At 29.8% G+C, this 20,285-nt stretch overlaps 1 protein-coding gene across 1 annotated transcript in view; it reads left to right on the top strand.

Moving 5' to 3' along the window:
• The window catches only part of LOC111637282, a 28,992-nt gene extending 15,796 nt beyond the window's left edge, over nt 1-13,196 (top strand). Inside the window, exons 2-3 of the mRNA XM_023382755.1 lie at nt 3,128-3,279; nt 12,298-13,196. Of these exons, the coding sequence (XP_023238523.1) occupies nt 3,128-3,279; nt 12,298-12,624 (479 nt within the window). The 3' untranslated portion in view covers nt 12,625-13,196. The remainder of the gene's footprint in view (nt 1-3,127; nt 3,280-12,297) is intronic.
• The last annotated feature ends 7,089 nt before the right edge of the window (nt 13,197-20,285 follow it).

The raw sequence follows: 20,285 nt of genomic DNA, 5'->3' as shown, positions 1-20,285 counted from the left end.
AGTCAGGTTTTTTTATGCGCGCATGATTTGGGCACTTAATACTCTGTGCCAAATTGCAACTCCTGACATGTACTCCTTCATACCTCTAAGCTGGTAACACAGCAAGCAGTACGATTTTATAAACAAGACATAGTCTTGTTGACAATTATTTTTTTAAGGTAATATTGTTATTTTACAACAACTTTTGTTAGGCATTTAATAAAACAAATTTCAATATTTTAAATTTATAAACAAATTGTTCAAACTTTTCTAGAAAAACTAAAATTTATTGTTGTGTATTAAATATTTTTTATTAATAAAAATTTAAGATTTGTTTTAGTTTTTCACATTATTTAGTTTTGTTTTATTTATTGTTTTATATTTTTTGTGCGCTCTATTTCTAGTGTGAGAAAGGGGGTCCCCGTAAGAAGAAAATGTCTAGGGCCCCAAAGTGGGTTAATCCGGCCCTGAATTAGATCAGTCAGCAGCATTTCATATAAAATTTCCTATATTTTTTATCATAAAAGTTTAATGAACCAACATATTTTTATCACTATAAAAATCTTTCGTTTTAAATCTAACTAAATTTAGATTAATAAATCAAAACTGATTTTTAAAAATGTAAAATATGTGTACTCTGTAAACTATAATTCATATTTTTTAAGGCAACATTAAATAAATTTTTTAAGAAGGAACTAGGCTTCTCTTGATGAAAGGCTATAGCTGTAACTTATTAGTTTATGTAAACCCACGTTGTCACTTGTTTCTACCATTTATCAAGTACTTGCAACGTGACTGTTGTAAAAATTTGCATTTACTTTTATTTTTAATTAAATATTTTAAGAAACGTCACCCATAAATTATTCGTTTATTTTTTTAATTAACGATATTTATAATCAATTTACTATAATTTAATTTTTATTTTTTACACGTAAATTAAATTATATTTAAAGAAAATTTACTATTAGTTTTTCGTTTTACATCCAATATTAATTAAATAAAAATTTAGAACATTTATGAACACTTTTGTTGTAATTTGGCCAGTGTGGAGGTTAGAAAACTTATTTTCGTTTTTCATAAGAATATAAGACAGGACTTTTGCATAGGAAAGAAAACTTTATTTTGATGATAAAGTAATTCACAAAAGGAAAATGATAAAACAATTCATTTAAATTATATACAGATGATTTTCCAGGATTGTGTAGATTCTTGGTAATGTTATAAAGCAATAAAACTTTACTTGTGAAAGTGAAACATACCTAGCAATTTATTATTTATAACTTTATTTTGGTTTTAATAAAATATTTAACATCAAATTATTTAACAAATATTTCACTACTATATTCGTAGAATAATTAATTATTGTTGAACTTCAGTTACCGCTATAGAAAAAAATAGATTGCCGGTCAGGCCTTTTATAGGCCCAAGCCCTGGAACGAAAATGTCGGTTTACCCCTTTCGTCAGCTATGTTTATAACAGTAATATAGATTTTAAAATATGGTCGAAAATTTAATACCTCGACTATAATACTAAATTCATTTGATTTTTAGAAACTTAAGTTCTTAAGCGTGGAACCCAGCACAAATGCACGGTGTTAAGGGTGATATTGCGTAAGTTTTAATCTAAAAATGTAATAAAAATATGAAAGGAAACAAACGTTTGAAAAAGAATTTAAGAAATTAATTTTTAATTTTATTGTTAGTTCTCTAAATTTATCTATAATTTTATGTACTGTATAGATAAATACTGTACTCTGTACTGTATAACGTTAATATTAGGTTTCCTATTGCATTAGGTTTAAAACGTTTCTCAGCAACGAATGGTTGTTTGATAGTTCATTAAGTAAAAAAGCTGAGTTTGATTAGTGATTTTTGGTTAATATGTAAACTTAAGAATAGTGTACTGTACTGTACATATTACAAAATTCTTCTGTATGTAAATTTTGATCTTTGTAATCAAAATGTAGCTCGAAACTAATTTTGTAATCAATATATATCCTGATTATTAAAAAATTTGTCTACGTTTGATATAACCTATTTCAACAATTCCAAAAATAATGTTTCGAATGGATATTTGTAATGTTGAAAAAAAATATTCATTTTTTGCAGTTAAAGTCAAAGGAAGTATAACTTATCTATTCAATTAATAATTATGTATTCTACGCACAATTGGTTATGATTTAAACATTAAATTATAAGAGCAATTATGCACAATTCTACTAAATAGCTTAGAAATTCAGGTTCATTAGATCTAAAAATATTTCGAAATTAATCAATTTATTAACTTACAGTGTACTGTACTATATAATNTACAATTGTTATTTGTTAAATTGTAACAAGTATAATAAACTTAACACAAGAATACTAATTCAGTAAAGAAATCAAATTCAATCTTTTAAAGTAAATAAACACTAGCAACTTAGATCAAAAAGTTCAGAAAAAATTCTTTATTTGTTTTAAATGTTTTTCAGAACCATTATGCTTCACATTCAGACCAGTGATATAATTTGCTACTGGGTTATTTGCTTTACAATATTAAATGGACCTGTGTTCTAATGTAATCAGTGAATTAGTATTTTCATGGTTTTGTCATTTAATTTTAATTGAACACGTTAATGAAGTTTAGATAAAACTACTTTTTTAATACATAAATTTCTGTGCAATATGCAGTATACACACACACACATATACACATTTATAAATTAGTAAATTAATATTTGTGTTTTGCATTTTTAAAGCAGTTTAGATAATCTTGTGATCTAGCATCTTGCTGTATGCTAGCTATACCATATAAAAGTTATGTTCAAAAAGTGTACTTAGAATTAAAATTCAACAATTATGCTATTTGTTCAGGATTAAATTTTCTGATCAATTATTTAACATTTTCAATAACAGAAAGCCTTGAAAATATTAAATTGAATTAGAACTTGAATTGAACTTCTTCACTGAATTCTATTTTTGTGTCAAATTCTTTATAACCAAGAAGTCACAAATATGGATTTATTTCAACTTAGGTAATAATTAATATTATTTATATGTTTTAAAAATATAAATATTTTTATACATATAACCATCATTATTAATTAAGATGGGTAAATTAATTTTTATGATAATTTTCATAATGTATTAATTTTCTCATGATTTTCAGATAAAATTTATGTTAGAATCTTGCCAAAGCCTTCTAATGAAACAGGAAATAAAACTGATAATATAAAATTAATTTCTCCTCCTGAAATCATTCATCCTATTCCTGTAAGTCAAATAAAACAAGAAGTAGAAGAAGTGATTCTTCCAAGTAATGTAAGAACATTTTTTAAATTTATTATACTGTTAAAATTATCAATATAATGTGTGAATATATAATAGAGAGGTTGAGGTGCAAGTTCAAACATTACTTCTACATGGCAAGCAGGAGTACACTGTTTACGTTTTAACTCCAAGAAAAAATCGTTGCAGCGCACGTTCACAATATCATGACTCAGTGAACGTTGCACATTGACTCACGGGAAATTTGTTGAAAAATTGGCGGATACATTTAACATTGAGGGTCACCAGCGAAAGTAAATAAACAAATTAAACTATTTTAAAGTATTTATAGGATGTTTAATAACACTAAATAATTATTTTTAATTAGCGTGGTGTCTCCTACTGTGTGATCGGACGATAGGACTACCTCATACTTTTGTCAAGGGAAGTAGTGGCTTATATAAATTTGGAAAATTATTTTTAGAAATTTACAAATGTATTACGCTGTTGATGGTAGAAGATGCCATGGAAGAACAAACCTACCTTAAGATAAGCTGTTATGAAGGCAAATATATGTAAATTCTATAAGCACTTTGCATCACTTGCTAAAAAATTGAATAATTAAAAAATTTTTGGATTAAAATCATCTGTTTCTTTACAATATTATTTGTAAATGCTTAAATAATCATTATTTTAATAAAATAGGTCATAATTTTAACTCCAAACACAAAAAAATATGAAGTTTAAACCGATCGTCTACTTGCCATGCTAGACATAGTGAACACCATTATCGACCATCTAGAATTGCCAGATGGTGGTGCTCGATCGTCTGCTGTTCACGTTTTTTGCTGAATACGACAGCTGCAACCTCTCTAATAAATTTTTTGTATATTTTTATTATACTTGTGTGTGTTTGAGCAGTATACTTCAGATTGGATAGTTAATTTTATTTTAAAATTTAACATTAATGTTAATAATAGAGATTAAAAATATGTAAACATGTTTATAGACAAAATTGCTAACAAAAATTTTTGTAAAAAGTTACAAATGTAGAATAAAAAGTATATGTACAAGTAATGACTAAAAAGTCATAAACTAATAAGTATTAAAATGATGATATAACTTTTTCAAAATTCTCAACAATAGTGTATGAATATGTAAATCAAAAATATTTTAAAATTTTATTATTACTTTTGCAAACTAAAAATTCTTATTACTATAAACACATAGAAATTAAAATTGACTGACTAAATTATTTTTCATTATTTATCATATACAGGTAACCCCTGTATAACATGGCACTTCTATAGCATGGATTCATTCTAATATGGTTTGAAAATTGAGAACATCCCCATATAACATGGTGCTTTTATAGCACTCTAATACGGTTCAGGAATTGGGTAAAACCCTTGCACAACATGAAATGTAATAAAGGGTGTGTTCTTTTATACCTCCGCGCAACTTCGCGCAAGCATTCTAATTGTTTTCATGACTACTTTGAATGCTCTTTTAACAAATAATCCATTTAATGGTTAAATTTTACAATTTGGACCCTTGTTTTGCCTCTAAAAGCTTATTTTAGAATTATAGATTCCTCCATCACGATACTATCGATAGTGTGGGCGCTGCCATCTTTCTTCCACTGTCATTCCTAAATGCCTACAAACAGCGGCGCACTCCCATTGCAGAGCGACCGCTATTAACGAACACACCCAAAATCTTACCAGTTGATGATGCTCATGCTGAGATCATCATCTGGGATGAATAATCCTCTGGTAAAATATTTATTTAAATAATAAGTAAANCGATAGCATCTTAAAAATGAAGCTAATTTTATTATTGTCATTATTTTAAAAAGAAGTATATTATAAATTATCAACATAAATTTATCATTTATTTGCCTTTCTGAAAGCGTTATATTCTTCACAGATTTTCTCAAAATAATTTTTATCCTCTAGAAACTTTTTCATATCATTTCTCAAATCCATTTCTTTTATTTCTTATAAAAGAAAAATGCATATATAGTAAATAGATTTGTATCTGTCAACAAAATTATTGGCAAGTTTTCATAAAATAATGGATGACGAAAATCCTTACACCTTAAAGTGAATAAAAGTGGGAGCAAATCAATACTTGATGGTGATTGAAGAGAATCATTTCAAAGCAGTATATAAAAAATATTAAGCTTAAAGAAAAAGTTTGAAGAAAAGTTTTTGAAATTTAAACTTTCTAAATATTTATGAAAGTCGTAAAAAGTTTAATTGCTACAAGAAAAATAAAATTTAAGAATAAATGTTGAATATTAAACTTTATATACAACAACTTTATATAAACAAGTAAATTATAATAATTGTTATAGTGATTTTTAATTTATATATATATAGCCTATATATTGCTAAGTTTGATATAATTAGATCATAATCATAAATTACAGTTTTAGCATAATAAGTGTAAGTGTACGAATGAATAAGTATAAAAAAGTACGACACTAAAATGCTAAGCATCTCGGTTCAATCCATAAGAGATCGATTTTTTCAGCAAATGCTCTCTTCGGTCTCTTAGAAAGGAGATCGTACAAATAAAATGGTACCTCTGTGAATATAGACAATGTGAGTGCAAACAGTAAGATTTTGGAACACTTTTGGATAAAGTGAGAAATGAGTTTAACTTTTGTCGAATCAATCTAAGACAGCTATTTTCCGGTAAAAACAATTTTAATTCAGATGGAGATGATTAAGCAACGAAGTGGAACCACTAGAGTTGTCAAAAAAAATTTTTGGATCTCACTAAATATAGATTTAGTGAGATCCAAAAACACCTTTTGATAACGTAAAATATAGATCCCCAAATTCTATAATGTACGTCAATTTTCGATGAAACGGGTTTGTTCCCTTATACAAGAAATCGCTTAATTCCTTCTAGAAACATTTAAGAAGCAAATATAGACAAAAACCAAACAGCAAACGAGTAAATAGTAAATAGATAATTTTAAAACGATATCTGATATTTGGATTAAATTTTTCTGTAAAATTTGAACCGATCTTACTAAAATAGAATGCTAATTGTAAATCTTGCAAATGTTTCATCCTTTTCAATTTTCCCGAACACACGTACAGTATGTAGAACAAGTTTAAGTGAATCTAAATTTGTTCCATCGAGTTTTGTTCTGCTGTAAGCGTTTATGCCTAAAGAAACTTAAATTACGTAAAAAATGTTTGTATGATGAATAGTTGAAATTTGCATTTTAGTAACATCGATAAAATGGTTTTGTTTTTATAAAAATGTGTCACACTAAATGCTCGCCATTTAGTGTGTCTCTAATTTAATTTCATTACAATAGATATATAAAATAATCTAAATATATAAAATTACATGTCCTGACTGCAGAGCCGGCCCGTTCATACAGGCGAACTAGGCGATAACCTAGAATGCTTGAATTCAGGGGGCGGCATGGCGAAAGTACATGCATAAATTACAATAAATAATGAAAGAAAAAATGTTTTTTTATCACAGCCCTCTCTCACGTGTTGACCCGCGAGTCGCCATTTTGAAAGTAGCGCCGTAGTCTCACGATCGCGATATTGAATGCTGCATATTGAATAAAAATCGAAGAGATATCGAAGACTGCTGTGAAAAATTCCAAACCAAATACAGTACTCCAAAACATACACGTTGACTCCTTTACCGCCTTGTCCGGGTACCTAAGATAGTACAGCTGACATATTCCGTTTTATATAAAAATTAGCCGCTTGTCACATAGAAGTGTTCCTGCTTTCTCTATTCTAAGTAAAATATAGGAAAAAGTATTGTGTCAAGTAATATATTCATTTTGTTCCGTAGCAAATGGGGACGAACAGAGATAGACGATGTATCAATTTGAATAGATGTTATCGGTGTTTTGTCTTTGAATTAGCTACATTCTAAAAATGTTTCGTTTAATTTTTATTGCAGAATTTATAAAATCTGAGATAGTCTTGTTGATATTTATCATTTTAAACCGTTACTTACTTTTAAAAATGCTATCAAACATGCCAGAAGTATAATAAGGTAAATCCAAAACACAGCAAGAACTTGCCGAATCGACAAGTGTTTTTGCTGCATGATTGTTTTCTAAATGTCGAAACGTGTGTTTATGTCATATTATAAAGATTTAACATGAATGTCCAAATTATTTAGTTTTGAACCTTTTTATTGTAAATACAGTAAAATAAATGAAACATTATATAGCCTAATCTAACTATATCAGATATGTTTAGTCTGTCCTCACCGCCTGAATACACGGACAGCCGGATGGCCGAACGGTTAAGGTTGCAGCCTACCGCTCTAGGGGACCCGGGTTTGAATCCAGACGGGTCGATAAATCCTTAGAAATTTTTGGGGTATTGTTCGTCCGAATATGTCGGGTCCAGTCCTTCACTACCCGACTGCCCCATTGTGGGCCTGGTCGAACCCATAATGGGCTTGCTAATAGAGGCCCTCTTAGTGCCCACAGGAAGGACAGTTTTTAAAATAAAAATAAATAAATAACCCGAACGCATGATACGTATGATTAAAAAGTTTTCGTAGTGTCTACAAAGCAAAAACAGTAAAATAAAATAAAAATATGGAAAAAAGAAAAAATAATTCAGAACACGGCCTTTAATCTTGTTGGATCGCGAGCATCTTAAAATTTAAAATCACTTTATTTTTAGAAAATTTATAAGAAAAAATAATTTTACTCTTACATATATTACAACAACTCAATTTTGTCAATTTGGATACTGTCAATTGTAAGTCACAGGAATACTTTCCTACCGACATTTCCTCATTTCTGATTTCCGGTACGTGACACATGAATATGCCAAGCACCTTTTTATTTTATACTCTTTCCGCCCTGTGGGCACTAGGAGGGCCTCTTTTTGCAACCCCATTATGGGTTCGGCCAGGCCCACAATGGGGCTGCCGGGTGGTGAGGGACGGGGTCCGACATATCCGAACGGACCACCCCCCCCGAGAAATTCCTGGGGATTTTTCGACCCGTTCGGTTTCGAACCCGGGTCCCCCAGGACGGTAGGCTGCCACCTTGACCGCTCGGCCATCCGGCCGCTAAAGTATGCCAAGTATCAATACTTTCAAGATCATATTCCCATTAACGATGTTTTTGTGGTATACAGTATATATTATTATCCTGAACAATATTTGAAGTTCGAAATAGTGTTTTAACTATGACATTCTTTGAAATAATTATTATTTGTTTAACAATTTTTTTTACATATGCTTTTAATTTAATTTGATTACACGACTATCGATGTTAATTAACGACATATGAAATAATTGACGTTAAAATATTTACTTCGATGTGTCCTTAAAAATTTCGACACTTAAAAACAAATACATTTTTTACCGCTAGGGGTATTTCGTAGGATTGCGTTCATTGTACGATGCTTCTTTTTGTTGTATGTTAATTTTGTATAAGGAGAGAAAATATATATTGATGATAGTTGTCGAAATTAAATGATAGAAAAAGTGGCGACTGCACTATTATCTTTATTATTGCTGGAAGAATTAGATGAGGAATCTGAAGCGAGCGAAGAAGAAATGGAATCTGAAGAAGAAACGAACGAAGTCGAAAATCCCACTCCAATAGTTAATAACGCATCAAATAACGATTCGAATAATTCTTCTAGGGTCAATTCAGGTAAATATAAATTTGTTTTAAAATATGAATTTGTAAGACTTAAACTAAAGCTATAAGAGAGGTGAGAAGATAAGCTAACAAGTTAATATAACCTGTAATTTTTTATGATAAAAGGATTCAATTCAAGTGTTGAATGATACGTTTGTGACCAAAATAGAGCTGTAGAACATACTCATAGGAACAAAAATAAGTCAAAAGAACCATACCTGTATATGTGACTTTTTATGAGAGATTCACTTCCACGGGTCCGTTTTTACTGTGAAACGGTACTCTTGCCTATTCTCCATGCTCCAATGCTCCATATGGGATGAACCCCACAACCCCACAACCACCTAAAACTATATAACATCAAATACTCCAAAACATTCAAGTCAAGTGGGTTACTCAAAGTATGCATAATAGCACAAATGCTATTATGACTATACTTTGTGATAGTCTTAGCAAAGCGTGGAGCACAACTGATTTTGGAGAGATGGTTTCTTTGACTTTTTTCCTATGTATATGGTCTATGGCTCTGGTAAAGTCCCAATTGTCTCATTCAGAGTTGTAATTGTATCTTCTGTTTTGTGTAAGAATGATATTTATGCAATGTTGAGAGTACTTGTGCACCTATTTTTGTTTAAATTAAACTAAAGTAATACTGAAAGACAGTGTTTTTTATTACTACTATAAACTTGGTGTTGAATGTGATAACCATTTTCTGAGAAGAGTACTATTATAACAGTGTGTGTGTTCATATGGTATTTCCACAGACTAACACAGACATGTCAAATGAGGCTAAAAATTGTAGCAGAAGTCTTGAACAGAAAATGTACTCAGCAAATTAATAATCAAAATAATCAACACCTAATCCGTTGCCGAGGGAGTTTATTTAAAATACGAACATTTTCTACTCCATAGATCATCTTCAAGTTGAAAAAAGAATATGGAATAACCATAAAGAATAGAACATTAAATTCAAATTCAAAAAATATTGACAACTGAGTAAATAAGTAAGATAATTAAAGTGTAAAAAATACCAAGTGTAAAAATAAATAACACAACAAGCCGTTAACAGTTGACAAAAACTATAAATGCTCTCATGACATGAATTGTGAATCAAGTCGTCATTCATAAGCTATTTGTAATTCTTTTAATAGCAAATTTCCATGCTGAGGGTAGGCCCTCTTCATCTCTAGCGTTTATACATCTATCATTAAGTTTGCTTCTGTATATTTCCATTTTTTCGGCAGTCTTCACTAAAGTTGGGGAGTGTATTTGCCTAATGATTTCAGCCTCTTCCCATCCAACTATGAAACCTTGGGCTTGAGCCATCTGGGCCAAGCCCAAGGTTCAGCATAATTGGGCCAGCATAATTGCGTTTGATTTTTTCCTAACATCATATTTATGCTCTCTGACCCTTACCCCCAATTTCCTCGTTGTAACTCCTATGTACTCCTTTTTTAATCCTAACTGTTGGTTATCATACGGGATCTTATAAATTCCTGCTTTATCCTCTTTCTTAATATCCCCTTTATTGTTTCTTAGAATCTTGAATAAATTTGGGTCTCGTTTTAAAATCACTGTTGATTTTTTTATGTCTGCAATCTCCTCCATAATGCTTCTTACATTTTTGTTGTACGTGAACTTTAGAACTAAGAAGCGTACATATTTATGTTGAAAGCGCTTGCAAGATTAAAATATTTCTTTTAATTCTATTTAATGCCTCATAGTCTGAAGTTCTTGATGTTTTTGATTGAGCACAAGTGCAATAATTTTTGGTCCTGAAGATACTCAGAACCAAACATTTCACAGAAAACATACTCGGCAAATTAATAATCAAAATAATCAACACCTAATCTGTTGCTGAGGGAGTTTTATTTAAAAAACGAACATTTTTGATCTACTTCATAGATCATCTTCAAGTTGAAAAAACGAATATGGAATAACCACAAAGAATAGAACATTAAGTTTAAAATTCAAAAATATCAACAACTGAGTAAATAAGTAAGATAATTAAAGTGTAAAAAATACCGGTTGTCTTTGGGCAATTCAATAGTCTGAAGTTTTTGATGTTTTTGATTGAGTTAACTGTTGGTGTGACGTCCAAGCTGAGTATTTATTGCACTTGTGCTATTTAGAAAATACACAATTGCAGATAACACCGTTACATTGTTTTCAATATTTTAAAAATTTTAGAAGATATATCATTGCACAAGTNTTTGTTATAAAAACTTTATATATTTTTAATTACTATAAAATGGAAAAAAAGGCTAAATTTTGAGGGTAGGAGTGAGTTTTATATAAACAAAAAGTGTAAATATTAATAACAAATAAAATCTTCATTAAGTTCTATCCCTCTTTAGATACATCCCTCTCTCTATCTTCCCACCCTCTCGACCTTTTATCACCAAAATTTAATAGCATCAATGCCCCTTAGATACAATTTTTTTCATTTTTGACTTTTTTGGATTCAGGAGATCTCAAAACGTGAAGATTTGCAAAAACTCGGAAGGTCAAATTTGACTCGATTGCAATACTTTCTCTTGTTATGTATACATAACAGCCGGGAATGAAAAACTAACAAAAGAAAAGCAAATAAAACATTTCTGATAGCGAGGTTATATTAATTGGTAGATTAATTATGAAAATTAAAAATTATAGAGTATATGTAGTAATTTAAATTATTTTTTAAAAGAAAAATATTATAATGGATTACTAAATAATAAGTCTAGATAAATGTTGCAATCAGTAGATGATCATAGGTCTGAATCATTGCATCTATATGTCAATTTTTCAAATAGTATATAAAAATATTTTTATATACTATATAAAAACTAAAAAATGTATAAATATGCGACGGTATTATTCGGTTACGCCATCTGATGATATAGGCAAATATTATATTTTTACTTCATTTACGAAATTTCTGTCCTACCAAATTACAATTTATTCTTCTTAATATTCATATTTGTTCAACATTTTAACATTCGATATTTTCTTTATATTTCATTTAAATAATTTATATATTATTTTATAACACTGTATTAAGAATAAAGTTGAAATTAAAAAATATATATCTTANCTATGAAAAAAAAATGAATAAATTTGATTTAAATAAGGATTTAACAGCATGTTTTTTAATTTTTGGAACCTAACCCCCCTTTTTGCATTAGTTCTTTGTTGCACGTATAACACGGATTCGCATAACACTGCAATTTTTTGGAACGTAACTCCCGTGTTATACGGGGATTACCTGTATTTAAAATTTAACATTTTTACTATACAATGTTTTGTTTTTAAAATCATTTTTATTATCATTTTTTTTTTAACTAAAAAATATTTCTCTGAATAATTTATTATTATGTAGAAACTAATGAATGTTTTTCCTAATCATAGTAATTAATTATTTTAAGGATGAACATCTTATTTCAAATCAAGTTTCCCAAGCTTCTTCAGCAGCTACTTCAGTTCAGACTACTACAGTTCCAAAAGTTTCTATAGATACTTCTATACAAAATTCTCAAATTCCCATAATTACATCAGTTAATAATGGACATGTACCCCATGTTTCTATGATATCATTTCAAAAAGTACCTGACATATCTCCTCAAGTTCCAATAATTACTTCAGTACAGAGTGAGCAATCTTCTCAACTTCCTATGATTACCTCAGTACAGAGTGGTGATATTGATGATTTGATTAACAGTGACTATAAGATTAAAAAGGTAGATAGTAATTAATGATTCAGGTGTAACTTTGACATTTTTTATTTTTGTTTTTGATATTTTATTTCTGATATTGGTTAAAATGAAATTATAAGAATGGATTAATAAATAACCACCCAGTAAGAACCACGTGAAGCAGAAAATTGCATTTAAATATGCTGTGCACAAAAGGTACATTATATATAAGGTAAATAGCCATAACTTGAATCATACGTTCATGTAATTGTGTTGGAAAATGGAAACATTCAAAGCTGAGCAATATGGCATAATCAGTTTCCTAGTTGCTGAAGCTTATGAGATCACTGCAGTTCATCAGCAAATGCAACATGTGTATTGTTCATGCACTGTAATGCTTATCCAGATTAAGTTGTAGACCACAGGTTCCAACCTTCTTTTGGCCTAATGCCCCTTTTCAGAAAAAAAAAATAAAAATTACTCATTGTTTCAGAAAAAAAACACGCCAACTTCTGTTCTTGAAATCAATAATGTAACCCATAGTTTTCCAACTTTTTTGGGTCATAGCCCACTTTTTCAAACAGTGATTCGATGGCACCCCTCTTAGGTGAAGTATACTATATTATATATTGAAAAGCAAGGAGAGATTTTTAAAATTACTTTATTAAGATATTAACAATATTTATGTATTGATGAAAGTTTGATTAACAAATATATGTTATTAAAAGAATTAATATATTATTATTNACACACGAAAAAAAAAAAAAAAACATAAGATTGCTATTGTATATTCGAATATTAGTGGCGGAGTGGAAGCGCTGTATTGTCATCAGCCAAAAAGCCAGATTCGCACATGCGCTTTACAGATCACCAACCTCACCCGGTTTAGCTGGTGGAAGCCTAGGACCGTGGGTGGATGCTACACGTATACCGCATCCAATTCTATCCAGGACTGATTCTGGGCTGTTAGCCGCCTGCCCGCTAGATATTTGGCCGCCCTAGCCCGATTATGTGAATCAGAGTAGATTTATAACTTAACCCAACTGATAGGAATTTACTGGTATGTTTTTATGATAGTTCTGTATAGTTGACAAGAGTTTAAAAAAATCCATTAAAATATTTGATATATTTATTCCATTTTCCGATTTCATATTATTCACGGATTTCAATGTTAAACCAGTGACATTACGATTTCGTATGTCCATCTATAAGGGATGTAGAAAAATTCTTGTACAATTCTTGTATAATGTTAAAAAATTAACTGTTACTTTGACAGCATCATTTACAACTAAATGTAATGAATGAGAGAGATGCACAAGGTACAGAAAAAGCTCTAGAATTTATTTTCCTTGCATTTACGATTTATATATCCGTTTGTCATAAAAATTTGTCTTTCCACTTTTTTCCCGAGACTAGAAATATTCGAGTACAAAGTAACCGGTTTCAACTTATTTCTACTTAAGAAGTAGTTAAATAATTAAGCCATTAGGGAATTGGGGACACATAAACTGATGAAAGAGCCGAAATTTTACTTAAACAAAAGCTTAACCGAACCATCTCTAGCCGAGTACAGTGGAGACTGATTTCTTCATATTATTAATGTAATAAAGATAGAAATTTTTCCAGTTCAATGAGAGTGACCGAAAAGTTGTAAATTTTGAAAATTTCTGAGGACACTTGGTCCTAAAACGAATTAGTTAGAAAACAAATTACTATTAAGTTTAATATATTTAGATTTTTACAGCTATGATGAGAAACGTTTAAAATCTACAACAGCCCCGTTGCGTCCTTTGAGATATACTAGTGATGCGACAAAAGAGGTATTTGACATTGACCAGTATCGGCACCCTGGGGATTTCGCAGTCCGCGTGTATGCACGCTCTGCGATTCCATCCATTAGCCACTCGTATGGAGCTATTTGATAAGTGAATTGTTTTAAGATTTAAAAGGTAAAGAATATTTTATATTTTTATGTACGTTTCTTTACAAAGCTATATTTAATTATAATTTTCTATAAAAGTATATTCATACAATTGAAGAATATTTTGTACCAGGTATGTACCGGTACATCCACCAAATATTTTATTTCACCAAGTAAGTTTTTATTATTTTATTTTTAACTGTAGCCCTTATATCGTGGCCAGCGATTCAGAGTGTAATTGTGATATTAAAAATACATTTAGAAAAGTCTACGGTTTTTACTGGCTTATCGAATAAACGATACGAATGGATCCTAGACCATCACTGACGCGCAATTGACTGATTGCCCTTGGATGTCGGCTTCTTACAGAAACACGGCTTCCCTATCATCAAATGCCACGGCACGCCACTGGTTTCGGATGCCTAATTACCACTTTATATTTTAAATTCAGAATTGCCTCTCATAAGTAGTAAAGTGCTACTGGATATTAAGTAAACTTTTATGCGCTAAAACTGTTTGAACTGTTCAATAATTAATTATTTTCGTAATTGCTAACATGAATCATTAATTTCGAAACAGAATATTAAAAAAAATTTACTGTTTTTGTAAAAATATTTTGTTACTCTTATTTCAAAGTTTATGCCTACAACTAGAAATTCAAAAAATGATTCCTATATTCAAGCCGGTACAGGTAATTAAAATGTTATACTAAGTGGAAATGGAATGGATCAGTTTCAACAAAATCGCTTATTGTAAAATAGCAATAATAGATTAAATTAAATTAATTGCACTGTAAAAATTATGATGAGTGGTTGAAAGACCATAATTCACAAACACCTAATTTTATTGGGAGTGGCTATATTGGCATTTCAAAATATATTGTCAACGATCCATTTCATCCAAATGCAACGATGAAATGAATCATACTCAATTTCCATATGGGGTAAAATAGATCGCATTTTTTTCATTCTGGTAATCGAACTAATTAAAATCAAACACATCAAAATAAACTCAATATATTAAAAGAGTTTAAAATGGAAAAATTCAAAAACTTGTTTTATTTATTTGTCATCTTAAGCGTAATATTTCAGTTTTTGCTAGTGCTTATAATAACTTACGAAATATTCACGTGTTATCGTCGCTCATGCATACACACAAAATGATTTTTTTTTCAACGAAATTTGGGGCGATTTTTTCAAAGTGCTTTCTTACTAGAAACTTCAACCGAGCAGTGTCACGTGAGGACAAAACACAAAAATAAAAATCCTATAAACATATTGTTAAAAACTTAGCGTAATCCATCTCACTTCAACCTACTCTAATTGATTACTTATATAATAATTATGTTTAAAATTATCATTTTGCGTCAATATATAAAGTATATAATATGCTAAACAGATAGAATTTTTATATTCTTCTTTAATGAAATTTACAGACACGACTATAATAGTTAATTGTTCGTGTGTAATCTTAATGAATTAGAAAAAGTATTTTCAGTTTTTGCATTAAAAATTATTTCGTCATAAAATGTCATAAACATATCAATGTTTGTATGTTAAAAAATATATCAGAGTATACTGTATATATAGATCAAATTTACAATGACAACTTTTAACACAATAAGAAATATGAAATAATTTTACCTTACCACTTATTGTCCTACACTTAATATCTTCGGAAAGACTTTTGCTGCAATAATAACAGAAAAATCTTTCTGTAAAATACAAGTATTCTACTAAAGACATTAATTTCTTATTATAAGAATACGGAAAGTTTTAGATTAGAGTTTGAAATAAATAAACAAAATGTAGAAATATGTTCGGTTAATTCATTATTTTTTATTATTCAAATTCTAGAAACGTTTTTCCTAAAACTTGAGCGACAGGAAAAAGTTTAAATTTATATTAAATAAATTTGCAGCATATTAGTATTGTGTATTTTTTCCTAATATAATTAATTTAAATATAGAAATCAATGTAATAAGATTTATCCGAATTGTTAAGCAATTAATAATTCATTCATTCGAATAGAAAGTATTTTTCCGCAGCTTGATCCATGAAATAGTTAACAGAGTTTTGCTACAATACAGTACAGTAATAACTTTGCAATTATTAATGCCGCTTTGTTACTTTAATGTAATTCGAACAAATAATGGAAATGACGGCTTAAATCGAAAAACAGAATAAAAATAAATATATCGTGATTGTTTTCATCTGACAAAGAACAATTCGTAACGCTTTCAACAAACGTGCAAATATATAATAATATAGGCCTATATACAGTATATTTTTTCCTCCACGAAAGCCAATAACACCATTTCTCAGTCAACGATGAACATTTGAGAGATAGCTGTATACTTCCCAGAAATCAAGTAAAGCCATTAAGAAATTTCATATAAAACGAGGTTGAAACTTCTTTGAAAAAATCTAAACCCGTTTATAGTCATATGATTTAATTTTAATCTGTTTATTCTTTCCTTTAAGTACGATTATTTGATTATAAAATACAATTTTAATAAATATTTAATCAAATAATTATGTATTTTCTAATCGTTTTATTCGAAAATTTTTTTCCTTTTCAATTTGTCTTTTCGTTTTCTTAAGTGTATATACCTACTTATTCGACTGCCAGATGACGAGGCGACAAAAGCAGATTCCGGGATCGGTTCTAAACAAACAAATCAGAAATTTTTACGGACGATCTATTCCAGATACGTTGAGTTCCTTCCCTTCACCACTAAGTTCCACGCAAAAACCACCTAGGATCGGAAAACATCCTCTTTAAGGCCTACAGTATGGAAAGAGCGAAAAACTATTTATTTTGTAAATTAGTAAAAAGCGATACAGTATTAATAATAATCGCTTTGATTCGTTTTTCTTTGCATTTAATTATTGCTTCATTTCTTTATATTTTTATTACGCATAATTAGGGAAACCAATTCTCTCAATATATTCAAAATTCCTAAATACGGGTACATGAAGGGATAGATTTTATAAACAATTTTCATAAATAACATTTTTACTAATGAGGAAAGAAATATAACTTCGGAAATATATAGGCCTACCGGTATTTTTGAACTAGACCCTATTGCAAACACTGAATAAATATCCGATTCTGAGTAATTGTTTGGCTTTAACGTAACATTTTTGGTTTTCAACTAAGCACGATTTAGTTTTAAAAATTAAATTTTTTATAATAAAATAATAACACATAATATCCATTAAAGATGCATTAATATAATATAATATTAGTCAATTCAGTGCAGTAAACTAGTAAACCAAATTATCGGAAAGTTTTTATTTTATACTTTATGCTTGTAATAGGGGATGATTATATGGTGGTAACCTTAGCGCCTAGCAGAAGTAGAGAGAACTAACATTAATGACACAAACCAGTCGTAAAATATTCAGTTACTCGAACGTAACATCCCGAACAACAAAACATTTACCTAAATCAAGATATTAAATCAGTCTCGAAACTTAATAGACAAGAGTTTTATATAATATTATTATTATAAAAAGGCAATAGACTTATTTTGGGAGGCAGATGTAGGTTTAGAAAAAACTGTAAATGCTAATAGCGAGTAAAATTTTCATTAAGTCTGGTCCCACTCCAGATATGACACATGACCTTCTCTATCTTCCCTCTCACTTGACTTACAATCTTCAAAATGTAATACAGTAGAACCCCTCTAGTCCGCCCTCGGCTAGTCCGTCACTCCGGTTAATCCGACCGTGGTCGGAGTCGAGAAACTTGTCCCGACTCGTCGGTGACTCACCGTCCATGGCGTTTTTCTGTGTTCGTTACAGTATATGTTTTAAATTGTGTGTACATGTACAGTTTTGTGTGTGTTTTCAACATGTCAGGAGTGAAACGTAAACATGTTACTCTTTCATTAAATGAAAAATTAGCAGTGCTACAAAGACTAGACAAAGGGGAAGATTGTTTATTTTACGTTTTTCTGATAATCCGACCTTTTTTGCGTTCCGACAATACCCCCAGTCCCAAAGGTGACGGATTAGAGGGGTTCTACTGTAGCATCAATTTTCCGCATATACCTATGCCAACTTTCAAAATTTTTCATTCACCCAGTCCTGAGATATAACGTCAACACATAGACTTTTGTAAAGGGATGTAGTATTAACTTTTTAGATTCATAGAATACCATATGTCAAAACATTGAAAAATATATAAATATACATGGGCGGGTTTTTTTCAACCTCAGATGGACTAAAAGAAAGACAAGTGTTAATAACAAAATGAATTTATTACCAAAAGTTAGGTACAAACATGGTTATTTTTCGACATAATCACAGTGAAAATTGAGGCATTTGTCTATCTGTGGACGAGCTTTGCAATCCCCTCTTCATAGAATGTTGCCGCCAGTGACTTGAGATGGATCTTAACGTTGTTTTAAAGATCGTCATTTGTCTCAAACCTCTGACTTACTAGCCAAATTTTCAGTTCAGAAAAGAGGTGGGCGTCTTCACACCTTTAATGTGTGAAGACTCAACTTTCAGACTTCCATCTATCTTGGAACTTTTTAAACACCCAGAGTACAGCCCGATTTAGCGCCAAGCGACTTCCATCTCTTTCCTGAACTAAAAACGTGGCTTGGAGGGCAGAGCTTCGAGACTAATGACGATTTTCAAAACAACGTTAAGCCGATCTCAAGTCACTGGCGCCAACATTCTATGAAGAGGGGATTGCAAAGCTCGTCCACAGATAGACAAATGCCTCAATCTTCCCAGTGATTATGTCGAAAAGTAACCATGTTTGTACCTAACTTATGGTAATAAATTCATTCTGTTATTTTCTTTGTTTTATAGTCCATCAGAAGACAAATGTGAAGAAAACCGGAAAACTCCATGTGGCCAACCTGTTGGCGAGCGCGAACCATGACCAACTACCAGTATTAGTGGTTTTACTCGCTCGGCCACTAATAGGTTATCGACGTAATTATTGAAATTTTTATCTCAATTAGCTTTAAATAATTAAATTTGTTTTTTATTCAATTATTATCATATAAAGTTAAAAACGTGAATTTGTGTAGAAGTAAAATATACTGTATACACTACAGTTTATTAATGTATGTGAATTTAAAAAATATTATAGGCTATAGTAAAAGCTGTATAATTATTTACAACCATTTATAATATAAAATGTAAATTAAAATTCATAAATTTATATTGATATAAGTATTAAGTCAATGGCAAAATAATACATGCATAAGAAAAAATAAAATAAATATACGGTAAGTAAATTATAAACTATAGTTTACATTTTTAGGCTTACTTAATATGTTTTGGTAGAGAAATAATTCTGAAAACTAATAAAATTTGACTTGGTTCAATATTTGAACCAAATTCATTGCGTTTTCTCAAATTCTCATGAATAATACAGTACCTCTTAATTGAACAGTCGCTTCATTTCGGTTGTAAAAAAAATAAAATTCGACAGTTCAACTGAAAATTTGATAATTAAATGCTGAAAAATTGATTTAACATATCAGATATATAATAAATAATCAAAACATTACTTTCTCACCATTATTATCTTGCAATTCCGCTACATCTAATTCAATAATAAATCAGTAGACAACTTGTTCATACAAAAAATGGTTTTTATTATTAGTCAGGATTGAATTAAATATTTAAAGATAAAATACGTGTCTAAATACTAATTTTAATTTTGTTCATTGAAAAAGGGGTATTTTGCCATCACATATAAAACGAAGAACGACGCCCTGATCTATAAAATCATTAGTGTAGATTGGATCGAGTTCAGATTCCTTATAGTG

Source organism: Centruroides sculpturatus, unplaced genomic scaffold, assembly GCF_000671375.1.
Source record: "Centruroides sculpturatus isolate CEXI.00-Female unplaced genomic scaffold, Cexi_2.0 scaffold1004, whole genome shotgun sequence".
NCBI classification, from domain to species: Eukaryota; Metazoa; Arthropoda; class Arachnida; order Scorpiones; family Buthidae; genus Centruroides; species Centruroides sculpturatus.
The sequence above is the reverse complement of the archived record's forward strand: the minus strand, read 5'-3'. Positions and strand labels throughout refer to the sequence as shown.